Source organism: Melospiza georgiana, chromosome 1 (genome assembly GCF_028018845.1).
Source record: "Melospiza georgiana isolate bMelGeo1 chromosome 1, bMelGeo1.pri, whole genome shotgun sequence".
NCBI lineage: Eukaryota > Metazoa > Chordata > Aves > Passeriformes > Passerellidae > Melospiza > Melospiza georgiana.
The window spans coordinates 150501790-150514757 of NC_080430.1; the positions used below are offsets into that span (position 1 = coordinate 150501790).

General features: G+C 47.4%; 2 protein-coding genes across 11 annotated transcripts in view; one reads left to right on the plus strand and one right to left on the minus strand.

The window, feature by feature from the left end:
* Positions 1 to 370: 370 nt before the first annotated feature.
* On the plus strand, positions 371 to 1693 carry RPLP1 (ribosomal protein lateral stalk subunit P1). The gene is made up of 4 exons (XM_058032342.1): positions 371 to 567; positions 672 to 746; positions 853 to 970; positions 1573 to 1693. Exons 1-4 carry the CDS (start codon positions 496 to 498, stop codon positions 1650 to 1652), a joined length of 345 nt encoding a protein of 114 aa, XP_057888325.1. The 5' UTR covers positions 371 to 495; the 3' UTR covers positions 1653 to 1693.
* Positions 1694 to 2351: 658 nt separating this feature from the next.
* The window catches only part of PTK2 (protein tyrosine kinase 2), a 187168-nt gene continuing 176551 nt past the window's right edge, over positions 2352 to 12968 (minus strand). For 9 of the 10 annotated variants that reach the window (XM_058032494.1, XM_058032473.1, XM_058032483.1 and 6 more), the window contains 6 exons: positions 12228 to 12290; positions 9318 to 9357; positions 8570 to 8676; positions 4930 to 5085; positions 4401 to 4481; positions 2352 to 3570 (listed from right to left, as the gene is read on the minus strand). In XM_058032494.1, the coding sequence (XP_057888477.1) occupies positions 3361 to 3570; positions 4401 to 4481; positions 4930 to 5085; positions 8570 to 8676; positions 9318 to 9357; positions 12228 to 12290 (657 nt within the window). In that variant the 3' untranslated portion in view covers positions 2352 to 3360. Of the gene's footprint in view, positions 3571 to 4400; positions 4482 to 4929; positions 5086 to 6351; positions 8677 to 9317; positions 9358 to 12227; positions 12291 to 12968 lie in introns of those variants that run through there. The other variant, XR_009115110.1, reaches the window with a different exon arrangement.

A 12968-nucleotide genomic window follows, 5' to 3' on the forward strand; every position in this document is an offset into this window, starting at 1 on the left:
CCTGTACCAAGGGCTTATTCAGCACCTTTTCTCCCCGTTTTATTACATACAGAAAACGGAGTGTTTAAGCGAGGCAGTGACACCTGAAGTAGCTGTGGGGGAGGAGGGCTTGGGCCCCTCAAGCTGTGCCAGGGAGGTTTAGTTTGGATCCTGGGAAAATGGCCTCAGCAGAGTTTTCACCCAGGGTAGTGGAGGGATACAAAAGCCGTGGGGATGTGGCTGGGGCTGGCAGGGATGGGGGAGCGGCCAGACCCGGCGCCATTCTCGGCTTTAGGGTGAATTATTCCCCGTGAGGGCGCTGAGGGAGGGAGGGAGCGCGCGCACCTGCCATGCGCGGCGGGTCACGGGGTCACGTCACCGATGACGCAACGCGCATCGCCATTATAAATCCGCGCCGCGGAGGCCCGCCCCTTTCGTTCCGCGGCGGCCCAAGGTGCTGAGTCCTTCGTACGAAGCTAAGGCCGAACCACCCGGCGACCAGCACCGCGCCCCGCCATGGCCTCCGTCTCCGAGCTCGCCTGCATCTACTCCGCCCTCATCCTGCACGACGACGAGGTCACCGTGACGGTGAGTGCGGCCGCACAAGATGGCGGCGGCCGCGCGGCATGGCCGCCTGAGGGGCCGCGCCGGGCCGGGCCGGGCGGGCTCTGAGCGCCGCTGTCTCGTTGCAGGAGGACAAGATCAACGCGCTCATCAAGGCAGCCGGAGTGAACGTGGAGCCTTTCTGGCCGGGGCTCTTCGCCAAGGTGGGCGAGAGGGGCCGCGGGCCGGGCGGGGGCGGCGTGTGGGGCTCCCCAGCGCTCCTCCCGCCCGTATTAACGAGGCTTCGCTGCCGCTTGTCGTTCCCTGCAGGCGCTGGCGAACATTGACATCGGGAGCCTGATCTGTAACGTGGGAGCGGGCGGTGGCGGGGCTCCGGCTGCCGCCGCTCCCGCGGGTGGTGCCGCGCCCGCCGGCGGAGCCGCCCCCGGTAAGTGGCGGCCGCGTCCGACCGAGGCTCGGAACGTGGATCTAGGGATCCATGGAATGGCTTCAGTTAGGAAGAGCTTTATGGCCATCTCTTTGCAAACTCCTGCCGTGGGCAGGGACACCGTCCTCTACACTGGGCTGTTCAGAGCCCCATCCAACACTTGCAGGGATGGGGCAGCCGCAGCTTTGCAAGCACTAGTTACAGGAGCTGTTGGCATGTGGGTTTTGCCATGCAGAGGGTGTGAGTGGCACAGGAGCTGTTCACGTGTGGTTTCTGCCATGCGGTGTGCGTGAGTGTTCTGGAGAAAAGCACGCCCTCCCCTTGAGAAAGGGAGCATTGCACACGATTAGTGTTCCCTCAGAATTAAAACTGCTCTTCCTGTGTGTCATCAGGATCAGAGCATCAGCATCTTCTCAAAAATTTTCGGGTTTGCTGGAAATTAATTCTGAACAAAACCATTTTGCTAATAGCACAAACAACATTCTTGGGCTGCTGGCTTAGGTTTTAGGATTACTTGATGGTAATCATTGCATGTGACACCTTTTGTGACAAGTGACTTTTATGAGCTGATAAATTGAAATATAAATCTGTTTCTTTTCCAGCTGAGGAGAAGAAAGAAGAGGAAAAGAAGGAAGAATCAGAGGAATCTGATGATGACATGGGCTTTGGTCTTTTTGACTAATTAGTTTTGTACCAGCCTGTAATAAAAAACATCTGCTTGTACTCTTGTCTCAGGTGGATGTTTGTGGCCAGGTTACCTGCAGCTCCTGAAGCTGCTGTCATGAGTGCTCAGCTGGGGCTTTACAGCTTCCCCTGTCAGTTTTTTGGTGTTTCACAAGAACAGTTAAAGCTCTAAAAGGCACCCACAGCCTGTGGATGGAGGGAGGGATGAAATCCCAGTGAGCAGGGGTGTGGTGACAGCTGTGGCACAGCAAGGCCAGGGGCTTTTCATAGTGGGGAAAAGGCTGCAATGCTCAGGTGAAGGGCTGAGGTTGTGGAAGGTACAGGATGTATTTACCTGGTGTGGGAGGTGATGTCACACTGCAATGGACAGGAGCTCTTAAAAGGCATGAATTTCATAAATAACTTCTGAACAGGACTTTTCCAGAGCAGTTAACCAAGGGAAGAGTCATGTTCCAAGTGGGTATTCCAAAGCATTTGAGGCATTACAGAATTCCAGGTGTATAAGAGACACCAAACTTGTGGAGGGAGACTGTTCCACAAACACTGATAGATTCTGCACTGTCCCACCTTTTACATTTATATAACAACTTCATGACAGAATGGTAGGTATTTGTATTATCAACTAATTTTTAAAAAGACACAGGTACCCAGGGAAGAATTCTTTTGCAGTGCACACACATGAAATAAAGAGTCAGAGTTTCACTGGTAACACCTTTTTAATAGGTCAAAGTAACTGTACAGTTCATTATATTCTTCCTGAGAATAATTTATATCCCTCAACAGCAAAAAGGGAGTGTGGTTTTTATTTTAACAGAACAGATGGCATAACTGGAAAACCAAGGAAAATCTAATTACACTGCTCTACTGTAACTCCTCCCAGGCAAGATAGACAAAAGGATGGGTTAGTTAACTACAGTGGGTTTAAAATAGTCATCATGGCTTTAATCTGTCGTTATAAATTATATAAAAATGGGGGACATGAATGGTTACAGGTCTCCTCTAAATGCAGCTCTGAATTGCTCTGGTACAAAGCAGCATTTTCACTTCCAAGGAAAACAACATTGCTACAAAAGAACTGGCACGTTATCCTGGTGAAAAACTCGAGTGTTCAGTTGTGTCCTACAGCTAGTTCCAAACAAATGCTTCACACAGTCACGTCAAAGTAAAAGGCAGGAAGATGAAGAGGGCTTTAGTTTGTCTTGAAATGACTGAAGTCTTGAAAATATAGCTTTTTATTCTTTCTCTGTAAATCGTGATTAGCATATTGCGACGTAAGTGTTCTAATAAAAAAAATTCCAGTCTGGATAGTTCATATACTGTGGGCAAGAATTCTCAGCCCTGAGGTTTCCCCGAATTCTTCACTTCACAATATCTTTCTCCCATCTGCTGCTCCAACAGTTTTGGCTCCGAGGCCGCGGCCCGGGGGCAGCTCAATGGTGGCAGCTCGGTGTGAAGCGTGTCCCATGCCATGATGGAGTGACTGCCCCGTGCCCCGGCTCCGAGGGCTCCTGTACAAACTCAGCTGCTGCTAACCGCGGCCCGAAGCCAGCCCGGCTCCAGCAGAGCCACTGCTTCAACTGTTGCAATGAGAGACCCCCAGGGGGCGGCCAGGACTGCGCTGGGTGAATCCTCACTGCTGGTGGAAGGTGAAGGAACATCCTGGCGCGAGCAGAATTCCGAGGCTGACGATGCTCTTCCCTCAGTGCTTAGTGCGGTCTGGACTGGCTGATTTTCAGTCTGGCTTGATCAATGACATCCAGCAGGTTTTTGGCATCCACAGCCAGGGCGTGAGCAGCCGTCAGCATTTGCTTCTTGTACTCCTGCTGCAGGCTGGTCATGACGTACTGCTGGGCCAGCTTCATCTTGTTGATGAGCTCGGCCAGGTCCGAGTTCAGCAGCTTCTGTGCCATCTCAATCTGCAACGAGACAACTCCATCAGCCCTGGGGGTTTGAAACCCTGCACTCACAGCAATTCCACAGAGCCACAGCCCCTGCTGATCCCTGACTGCAGCTGAGCTGTTTCTGCAATACCATGGGGAGCAGCAGATGGGATTTGGCACCTGCTGAGCCACCCACTGCTAAACAGCACCAAGACCCAAGTACTGGATTTTAAACCACAACTTGGCATTAACAGCTTGTAATGGGTTTTCAGGTTCTTGTTAGCTTTACTCTCTTTACTACTGAAGCAGCTCTAAAGCATAGAAGCAGCTCTAAAAAATGAAACAAGGCAGATACAGGTTACTTAAGCACACAGCTAAGTCAGCCTGAACCTCTGAGATGGCACTTACAGAACCCCACTCATTCAAGGTTTGGAGGAAAACTGTTTTAATTACTAACTTCATTGAAAGCTCTCAGTCACTTCTTATCCAGAACTACAGACAACCTTCCAGCTGTACCAAGCTCTGCCCAATTACCTCTTCAATGATTTGGTGTGCAAGCAAATGACAAGTGACATCTGCACTAAGAATTAACCCTCAGCCGATTCCCTGCTGTGGAACACTGGTGTTTATGTCACTTCTATAGGTGACACCTATATCCAGTTTAAGAATCCTCACTAATACCAAGCCTAAGTTCATGCAGCAATTTAAATTAAATTAATTTTATGCAGAATTATAACCCAGGAGTTCAGATTGCTCAGGGAACCAAAAGGCCTGTGCCATGAAGGGAGCACCAAAACCTGTCCCAGAGAGCTGAGGCTCACTGGGAAGGCAGTGGCTGAGCAGCAGGTAAGCAGAGCTCTACGTACCTCTCTGTGGGTGCTTGCAGGGAGCACTGGGAGGGTCTCATCTACTGTTGCCAGTAAAGTTCTTAGTGCCAGACCAACCTCCTAAGAAAAAAAAAATATTAAAGAAATCAAAGACTTGGAAGAAGTGGATGAGAGAATTTTAGGAGTGCAAGGAGGCAGTGGATACATTTAATTGCTCATCTGGATAAGGAAAGAGTTGGAATGTGCCTATGGCACTTCACAATCCCGCCTGCAATTGTGTCTATCAGCATCAAAACAAGATGCCAAAGACTTAAGAACAAGTTTTTCCCATAAAAAGTGAAAATGTGGAGAAGACAGCACACTACTCAGGACTCTGGACAAGCACAGGCAAGCTGGGCATGAAGCAGTGCTGTCACAATAGTGGGCATGGAATCCAAAGCTCCAGCCTCTGACCACATGAACACAAACAGCTTTTCTACTTCCAGCTTTCCAGCAGATTTCCCCTACACCACTTGAAGAGCTCATTCAGGGTAGGAATACACCCCAAGTTCAGGCACTGCCCCCATACCTTCACCATGGGCACGTACTCCTCGGGTGGGGCCGGCTGGATCTTACTGGACATTTCTATCACCGCCTTCACCAGCCCCGTGACGTTCTCGTAGACTTTGTCATTGGAGCGGTCCAGGTTGGCCGTGGGGGGAGGGCTGATCTCCTGCGGCTGGATCTGCAAGCACAGAGCGGCTGCTGCAGCTCCCGTCCCCAGCAGGTGGGGCTCGGCCACCTCCCGGCCGGGAAGGGCTCGGCTTCCCCGGCTCCCACAGCCCCGCCCGGCCCCGCTGCTGCCTGAGCTGGCTCCGGGATGCAGGAGGTGTCTTTTAGTTCTTCTGACTGAACCTGATCTCTGAAATGACACTGGGCAACTTTCACCAGGGCTTCCCTGAAGAGCTTCCAGCGGAACACTCAACAGAGAAGGGAATAATTTGAGGCATGAGAGTACTGAGTACTTAACATGTCCCAGTGGTTCAAGTTCCACTGCGAGGGCAACAGATATCAGGTCCCTCATTCCAGAAGGGATTTTTGTGCTCCAAAATAATGTCAGAGCACACATTAACATACTGATATGTTAAAGAGAGAACTGATATATTAAAGAGAGAACTGGAATGAGATCATCCTTCCAAGCCAAACTATTCCATGATTCTATTACATTATTCTTCTGTTAGTGAAAATCTACAGGCAGGTTAACAAAAATAGTGTCACGAGTACAGGTGGGAAACATAGAACGCTTTTAGGCAGTTGATTTCCAAGAGATCAGAAAAAAACTCCTAAGTTAAAAATCCTATGGTCTTTACTCAGGTCAAACTTCCAACATGTCTGGAGTTAAATCCAAGACAGACTGAATTAATCCCAGGTCTGAAATGAAACAAACTTTGCAAACATCCTTAGTAAGGTCCTCAGTATCTCAGAACTGTAAAACTACCACGCATCCCAGTCTCCTGCAGCTATTCCCTACAATGGGATGCCCAAGCAACAACTCAATGTGAGTAGAAAGTTAAAAAATTCCTGATTTCCTCCTGGATCTGAGATGGCTCATGGTGCTTCAGCTCCCTACAGTGGGTCACTGCTGGCTCTCAGGACTGGTCCCAGCTCCAGGAAAGTTTCACTGCAAGCCCCTGATCCACTTCCCTGAGGAAACTGTGGAATGCTTTGCTGAGACTTTCTCTAAGGAAGGAGTGCAGGATTCAGTACAAGGTGATTCCATTCTGTAGCATTTCATTAAGTGGATACCAACAGCTACCACAGAGATTCAATCTAGTGCATTGATCAGAAAAGACCTTAGGAAAAAGAACACTGTAATTGCTTCAATCAGCAGGGAAAGGCTGTGATTCGAATCAGTTTCAGCAATCAAGAAGTTAAAACAGTCATTTGGCAAAGTCACATGCAAAGACATTTTGGAATAGGGCACGGACACACACGCTCACGCACTGCTTACCCTCCATGGCTATGGTTGAGCAGAATGTGGGGGGAAGTTAAAGAAATTTACCAAAAGAAGGGAAAAAAAGAAAAACAATATTAATAAAACTCAGCAGGAAAAAAAAATAAAAATAAAACCAAACAAACCCAAAACATGTGTAGCAATCAGAGACCAGTTAAAAAGCCTGCAATGAAAACACATCCTCACCAGAACTGGCAGCCACCCGTGTTAGCTCTGGGGCCTGTGTGACAGAAGAGCTGCTGTGCACCCCTGTGGGCAGTGGAAGGGTTTGCCATGCACCCCATGCTTCCTCCTGACTCAACACACGGGCAGGAGATCATGCAAAGCTGACAGGAGCAAGCCAGTGTGGCAGAGTGCTGAGTGGAGCAAGGGCCTGGGAAACCTGTCCTGGGAACTCTGCTGGTCCCTCTGCACAAACAGTCTAGGATACAAATTTTGTACTCATATTTCTGGAACTTCTTGTTTAGGTAAGTCATGATGGAAAATACATGGGTGATTTAACTGTGCAGGACTTGTTCACAAGAACTCATCACAGCCATGGCCAGGAACTACCCAGAACCCATTCCAGATGATTCCCAACCCTCAGAACTCCAGACCCAAACTTTTCAAGACTATGGACATTGTGTTTCTCAGATCTTGGTTTCTCTTTGCTTATCCCCAATATCAACACCACTACTCTGCAGAATTTTGAGTTTCTTTGTGGAACTGGCTGAACTCTCTGGAGCCTGCCCTGAAGGCTCCCAAGGGCAGGAAATTCCAATCCTCTTCATCTGTGCTCTCCCTAAAAAGGGGAGTCTGAACTGGGGGTACAGAAAAGGGAGTCTGAAATGAACCCCAGAAGCATCTTCAGTTTAGGACTGCAACCATTAACAAAGCTATGCCAAAAAAGTAATGGGCTGTTTTCTTCAAGGGGCATAAAACAATCCAATTCCAAGAAAATTTTGACAGAAGAAAAAAAATCAGCCCTTCTTTTCTACTCAAAGAGCTATTTAGTACACAAATCCCGTTCACTTGTCACTACTGATGTCTCTGACTGCTCAGGTTTGTTTGTTGTCAGAAGGATTTACTTCAAAAACATTATTTCATGTTCCAGCATCAGCATTTAGAAAGGAAATTTCAGAGAAGCTGAGTTTAGGAACACATCTGTTACTGCTTTTTGACATTTTCTGAGGCTTGGCAGCTTGTAAAGCACTGGCATCAGTTTATGATAAATAATCCTGCTCAAATTCACCACTGCTGGCTATTTACACTGGTTCTTAAACATTCCAATAATCCCAGAACACGAGCAGGAGTGAGGCAGGCTGGCAGTGGCTGGGATCAAGTTGTGCTGAACACACTGCTCTGATGGCAGTTCTGAATTTCATGTTCAGATGAACTGGGCTTTTTCTGTATTTCCTTAAATCACCTAAAATAAGGGTCACTCATCCCAACTGCTGTGGCCATCACACCATGGATTCCTGTTCTTTACTACAGGCCTGGCAGGGCTGTTTCCTGGAGATTAGAAAGGTGGCAGAGTCCCACAGGCAGGAAACAGCACACAAAGGGATGATTTTGGGAGTGCCTGACATCCTTAGGAGCTGTTCTGTGGACACCAATTGCAGCAGGGGCAGGACACTGCACCCTGTAGCAGCACCTCTCCTACAAAACCACTGTCAAGTTTCAGTTTTGGCTTTATTGCTATTTATGGGAAATGAAAGAACACATTAGGAAGTATCTCCCTCCCAGGTCAGACAGCCCATTTCCCCTCTTCCCTTGCTCCCCAGAGCTGGTAGTATTTGAGGAGCTCTGGTGCTGCAGCAAGAGCTTTTTGAGCACTGCAGGAGAGGTCTCACCTCCTGTGACCAAAGACAGAAGACTCTGGTACCATCTGAGCAACTGGGATCCCTGGGCATGCTCCACCCTGCCCAACAGGGAGCTGGGTCTATTTGGGACACCTCATCATTCCACACTAGAAATAAGCTCACCTGGGCAGGTTCTAGGTGAGGAGCACACTAAATCACAGCCAGGGAGACTCTGAGTTCCCTCCCCACTCCCCTGGAGCTGTTTGCCCCATGACATTATTTACTCATGAATTCTGTCCCCTTTGCTTTCCATGCTCTCTACTTCAGGAACACCAAACTACCTCAGAGCTGCCATGTTTGATTTGCTGGGGCTGTTTCACTGGTAATGAACAAAGTGGCCCTGGGAATGTTCCATTTTCTGGGTGTTCCCCTACCTTCACACCCTCGTTGTAGCTGTCCACGGGGCTGTTGAGGCTGGCCAGGCTGCCCAGGTGCCCGGGGGCTCCGGGGCGCGGGGGCTTCTTTGGCGGAGCCGCGTGATCTGCGACAAAAAATTGTGATTTTAGAGCAGCAAAGTGTCAGAGGCACCTGGCACCCTCCTGCTCTGCCCTGCACAGGCTTCATGGGCTCTTCTCTGCCACAGATGGGAGATCTTTGGGTGTGCTGCAGGAAATTCACTATTTGTGGGAGCTGCACTTTAGGAGAGCAGGATTGTTTTAGTTAAATATTTGAAACTCCTTTTGTGGGGTAACTGCTGCTGCTCTGGGCACAGCTACCCCAGCACTGTGATGGTGTCATCCCTGGTACCACATGCTGTGTGAATCTGGGAAACTGGATTTCTTCCCAGCAGCAAATTGTGTGATTCACTTTTGAGACTGAGAAACCCGATTTTAGGTGTCTGCTGCTGTTTTACATGTCTGAACTCCACCCTGGGTGAATTCCCACTCTGACTCAGCTTGTTCTAGACATTTCCTGCTTGTTGATCTAAACATTTCCTTGCCTTTGCTGACTGCATGTCTGGGGCCTGCATGGGGAACCTGAACACACAGCACACAAACATCAATGTGTATGGAACTGAATCCTCTCTGTATGGAAATATTGCCATGAACTTTTGTGGACTGCTGCTGCTACAAGACTTGTAATCAAATACTCAAAATGTTAGCATCTGCATTTACTGCTTACCTGGTTTTCCCACAGGCTGATATATGTGCTGGTTACCAGCCTATAAAATAAAATAAAATAAACATATAAAGTAGTTATTGCAGTGCTTGCAGCTCTCATCAGCACTATCTCAATCTCAAACAGCAAGAGCAGCCAGCTCTCAGCACATTTCCTACCAGCTGAAAATACATTCCAATTCACCATCATCAGTCCCTCACTACAGGTCTATTACTTACAGAGCAATAAAAGAATTTGCATGTATTTTGTACTGCTCACAACAGTCCTGGCCTCCACATTGCAGTTCATCCTTATTACTCAAAGGTGGTGAGACAGTCACAGGCATTTTCAGTCTGTGCCCAGAGATCCAACTTAGAGGTCATGGTGGTGAAGGAGAAATGACAACAGAGAAACTGCAGAACTTCCTGCTGAATGCTTCTGTAATGGGAACACACTTTTAAACTGGTTTGCTTTTTGGTTTTGTTGCAAAGCTCTTAGTCAAGGCCCATTTGCTCATCCACTTGGAAGAATTTAGTAACAGACTGAAGAGACTTTCCCTAGTAATGGCATTCATCCATCCTTCACACCAACCTCACCACTGCTGTGAGCAGCCCAAGACTCAGCACAGAGTTAAGGAATATCTCTGTGTCCACAGCCCTGGCCCTCAGGGGTGATTTTAACTTCCCAAAATTCAACGGAGAATATCACACAGTGGACACAAAGAGGTCCAGGAAATTCCTGTGAAAGTAACTTCTGGGTGCAGGTATGAAGGAATACTGGGAAAGGTGATTGCTGGAATTGCTGTTTGTAAACAGAGAGGGACTCATGGGCCAAGTGCTGAGCAGCGCCTGCCTCAGTCATGGCAACCACAAAGGAGTTGAGCTTCAAATTGTTGGAGGTAGCAGAAAAAATTCCAGCAAAACCTTGGCTATGGAGAGAGTGGACTTTGGGTGCTTTCCAGGAAATAGTGAGGTTCCCTGGGAATCTGCTTTTGAAAGAACTGGAGTCCATGGATGTCAGGTGATTTTCAAGAGCACAATTCAGAGTGCTGGACATCAAGCAAGCAGGGCAGAAAAGCGCCTGGCAGAGCAGGGATCTTCTAGAAGTTAGGAGGACAAAGGAAATGTACGGACTTTGGAAAAAGGACAGGTGGCATCCCTACAGAGATGCTGTTTGCCACTGCAGGGAGAGAACTGGTGCTGACAAAGCTTGACTGCAGTTTCAGCTGGACAGCACCACAAGAAGGGCTTTTTAAAAATGTCAACAACAACAGGAGATGCAGAAATGACACTGGTCTGTTGCTCTGTGAGGTTAGTCACCTCAAAGACAGGGACATGAAATAGAGACATTCAATCATGTCATTATCTTCAATTTGTGCTGTTAACATAAATATTTCAAATCTCATAACCCCAGGGGGAAAGGAAGAGAGCAAGAGAGAGGCAGAATAATGGTATCCCACTAGAAGAATTCTTGCATTTTTACTTCCACAAAATTGTGTATTGAAAGTACAGGTCAAAAGAATGTGATCAGACAGGAACTGCCAAAATGTGGGTGGTAACTTCTCATTTGTATCACTGCCCAGTTTCTCATCCTCTGTCAGAAACTCAAATTGACTCACAGCAGCATTAAGCATTTCCCACTGCAAATGAAGTCAGAGTTATGTTCTGAATCTACTGAGAACTACAAGATCAAATTCTGTGACCAGAAATGCAGTTACCATGAATTAGAGTCTCTTTTAAAACCCATTTTGTCCATGACCATGAAGTGTTTTCTTCACACTCTTTCAAATGAGGTGGCATATTGGACCACCTCATCTGGGCAGGCAGGACTTCCCCTGGAAACAGTTTGGGATCTGTAACCTGTGGCATGACCTGAAAATCTCCTGGGCATCTCAAAGCATCTTCACAAGCAGCACAAAATGCAGCAACACTTTTCTTGCTCTTACATAAAGATGCAACAACAGCCAAGGCCTAACAGCAACTAAGAATCTTCTCCAAATTCATGGAAAAAATCTTAGGAGCTTCCAGACATGAATGCCTCCAGAGACTGTGCTGCAGTGTGTCACTGATATACTCATTCATGACTGTCTTGGCTGCAAATGCAGGAAGAATCCCTAAATTCCTAAAAAGTGAAGAAATGCTGAAGGCAAAGCAGGAGTTAACAGTCCCATCCCAAATGAAACAGGAGGGTGGATTTAAAATATCCACTGCTTTCCTGGGAGAAACAGTGGATGAAGCACCAGGTTTGTGTCATGAGCAGTGCCTAGCCTAATCCCCCTTTTCCAACAGTATGATCCAGAGATTCCAATGGCAATTCAACAATTGAAAAAATGGTTTTAATTAAATTAAACAGTCAGGAGTTAAGCCACTAAGAAAGAACACCCAAGCTGCAGCTGCTGTCTGGGAATAAAGGAATGGCTGTGGGGTTTATTCCAATTGTTTTATAGTGGATCATTTACCCCAAACAGATTTCTGAGTAATACAACAGCAACATTTACATTCCTTGTAAGAAAACCCTTCAGATATTTAAACAACTGCATAAGTTACTTTAATCCTGCTTCCTGTTGACAGAACTTGCAGAAAACAATCCCCATTTTTAAATAAAAGGCCCAATTCTACAGCACATGAGCACTTGGAAATTATTGTAACATATTTGTGGAAACATTTTAATATTTGTTTTAAGAACAGCTTCAAGGGATAAAAACAAAAAACAACCAACAAACCCCAAATCCCCCAAACTGCTGCATGAACCACTTTGCTGTGGCTGCAGTTCCCACAGAAGCTGAGCCTCTTGGAAAGCTGTACCACCACGAAATAACAGTGGAAACATTTAGCAAAACTTTTAAATCATCTCCCACCCCCAAGCCAGTGTACAGAACGTTCTAGCAGGAAACTGGAGGAAGAGCTGGGAGAGGAAAAGATCCCCCACACTTACAGGGCCCTGCAGAGCTCCGTCCTCGCGGTCAATGCTGCCTCTGGAGTGCCTCATGTCGGGTTTCTGAAACAGAAATCCAGGATTCACTCTGTGCTCTGCTCACCCAGTGGTGTGCCCTTGGCTTAGAGGCAGTGCAAAGACAGGAGAATGCTGTTCCAAATGCACACTGACAAATCCAGATGTCATTTCACTCCAGCCCCTGCGCCCCCGCTGGAGCCTCGGCTGCTCCTCCTGCAGCCGCCCCCAGCACAGGACTCAAAATGCTCCAATAAATATCCAAAGTACCCCTGAGCTGACACAACACTGGAAAATTTGCATTTCAGTTTTCTCAAAGGCAGCAAAAGTTGGGTTTTTTCTGAAAAATAAAAAAGCTTGCTTCCCAACAGCAAAATTTCAACCACAGGATGAGAAACGCTGCGCATTAATTCCCGCTTCCTGCCCCAGGATGGCTTAAATGTACTTGGCTCCCTCTGCAAGCAAATGGGGCCAATTACTGGAGCTCTCTAAGCACTCCATGTGCATACAGCCAGCCAACAAAGCCATCCAGATGCCCTTTTCTTCCCATACAAGCAACAAACAAATTTATATTTCATGTGTTTGCAGCACAATACAGGAATCTGGGGCTTGGTTGTTTCTAAAAGCAAAAATAAAACCACACTGATTCTGATTTTTTTTTTCTTCACACATGAACGAAAAATTTTCTCACAGAATATGCTAGAGTTGGAAGGGACTCACAAAAAC

Coding starts and splice junctions, on each gene's coding strand:
- RPLP1 (XM_058032342.1), top strand. CDS start 496: ATGGCCTCCGTCTCCGAGCTCGCCTGCATCTACTCCGCCCTCATCCTG. Junction 568..671: donor ACGACGAGGTCACCGTGACG/GTGAGTGCGGCC, acceptor GTCTCGTTGCAG/GAGGACAAGATCAACGCGCT. Junction 747..852: donor GGCCGGGGCTCTTCGCCAAG/GTGGGCGAGAGG, acceptor CGTTCCCTGCAG/GCGCTGGCGAACATTGACAT.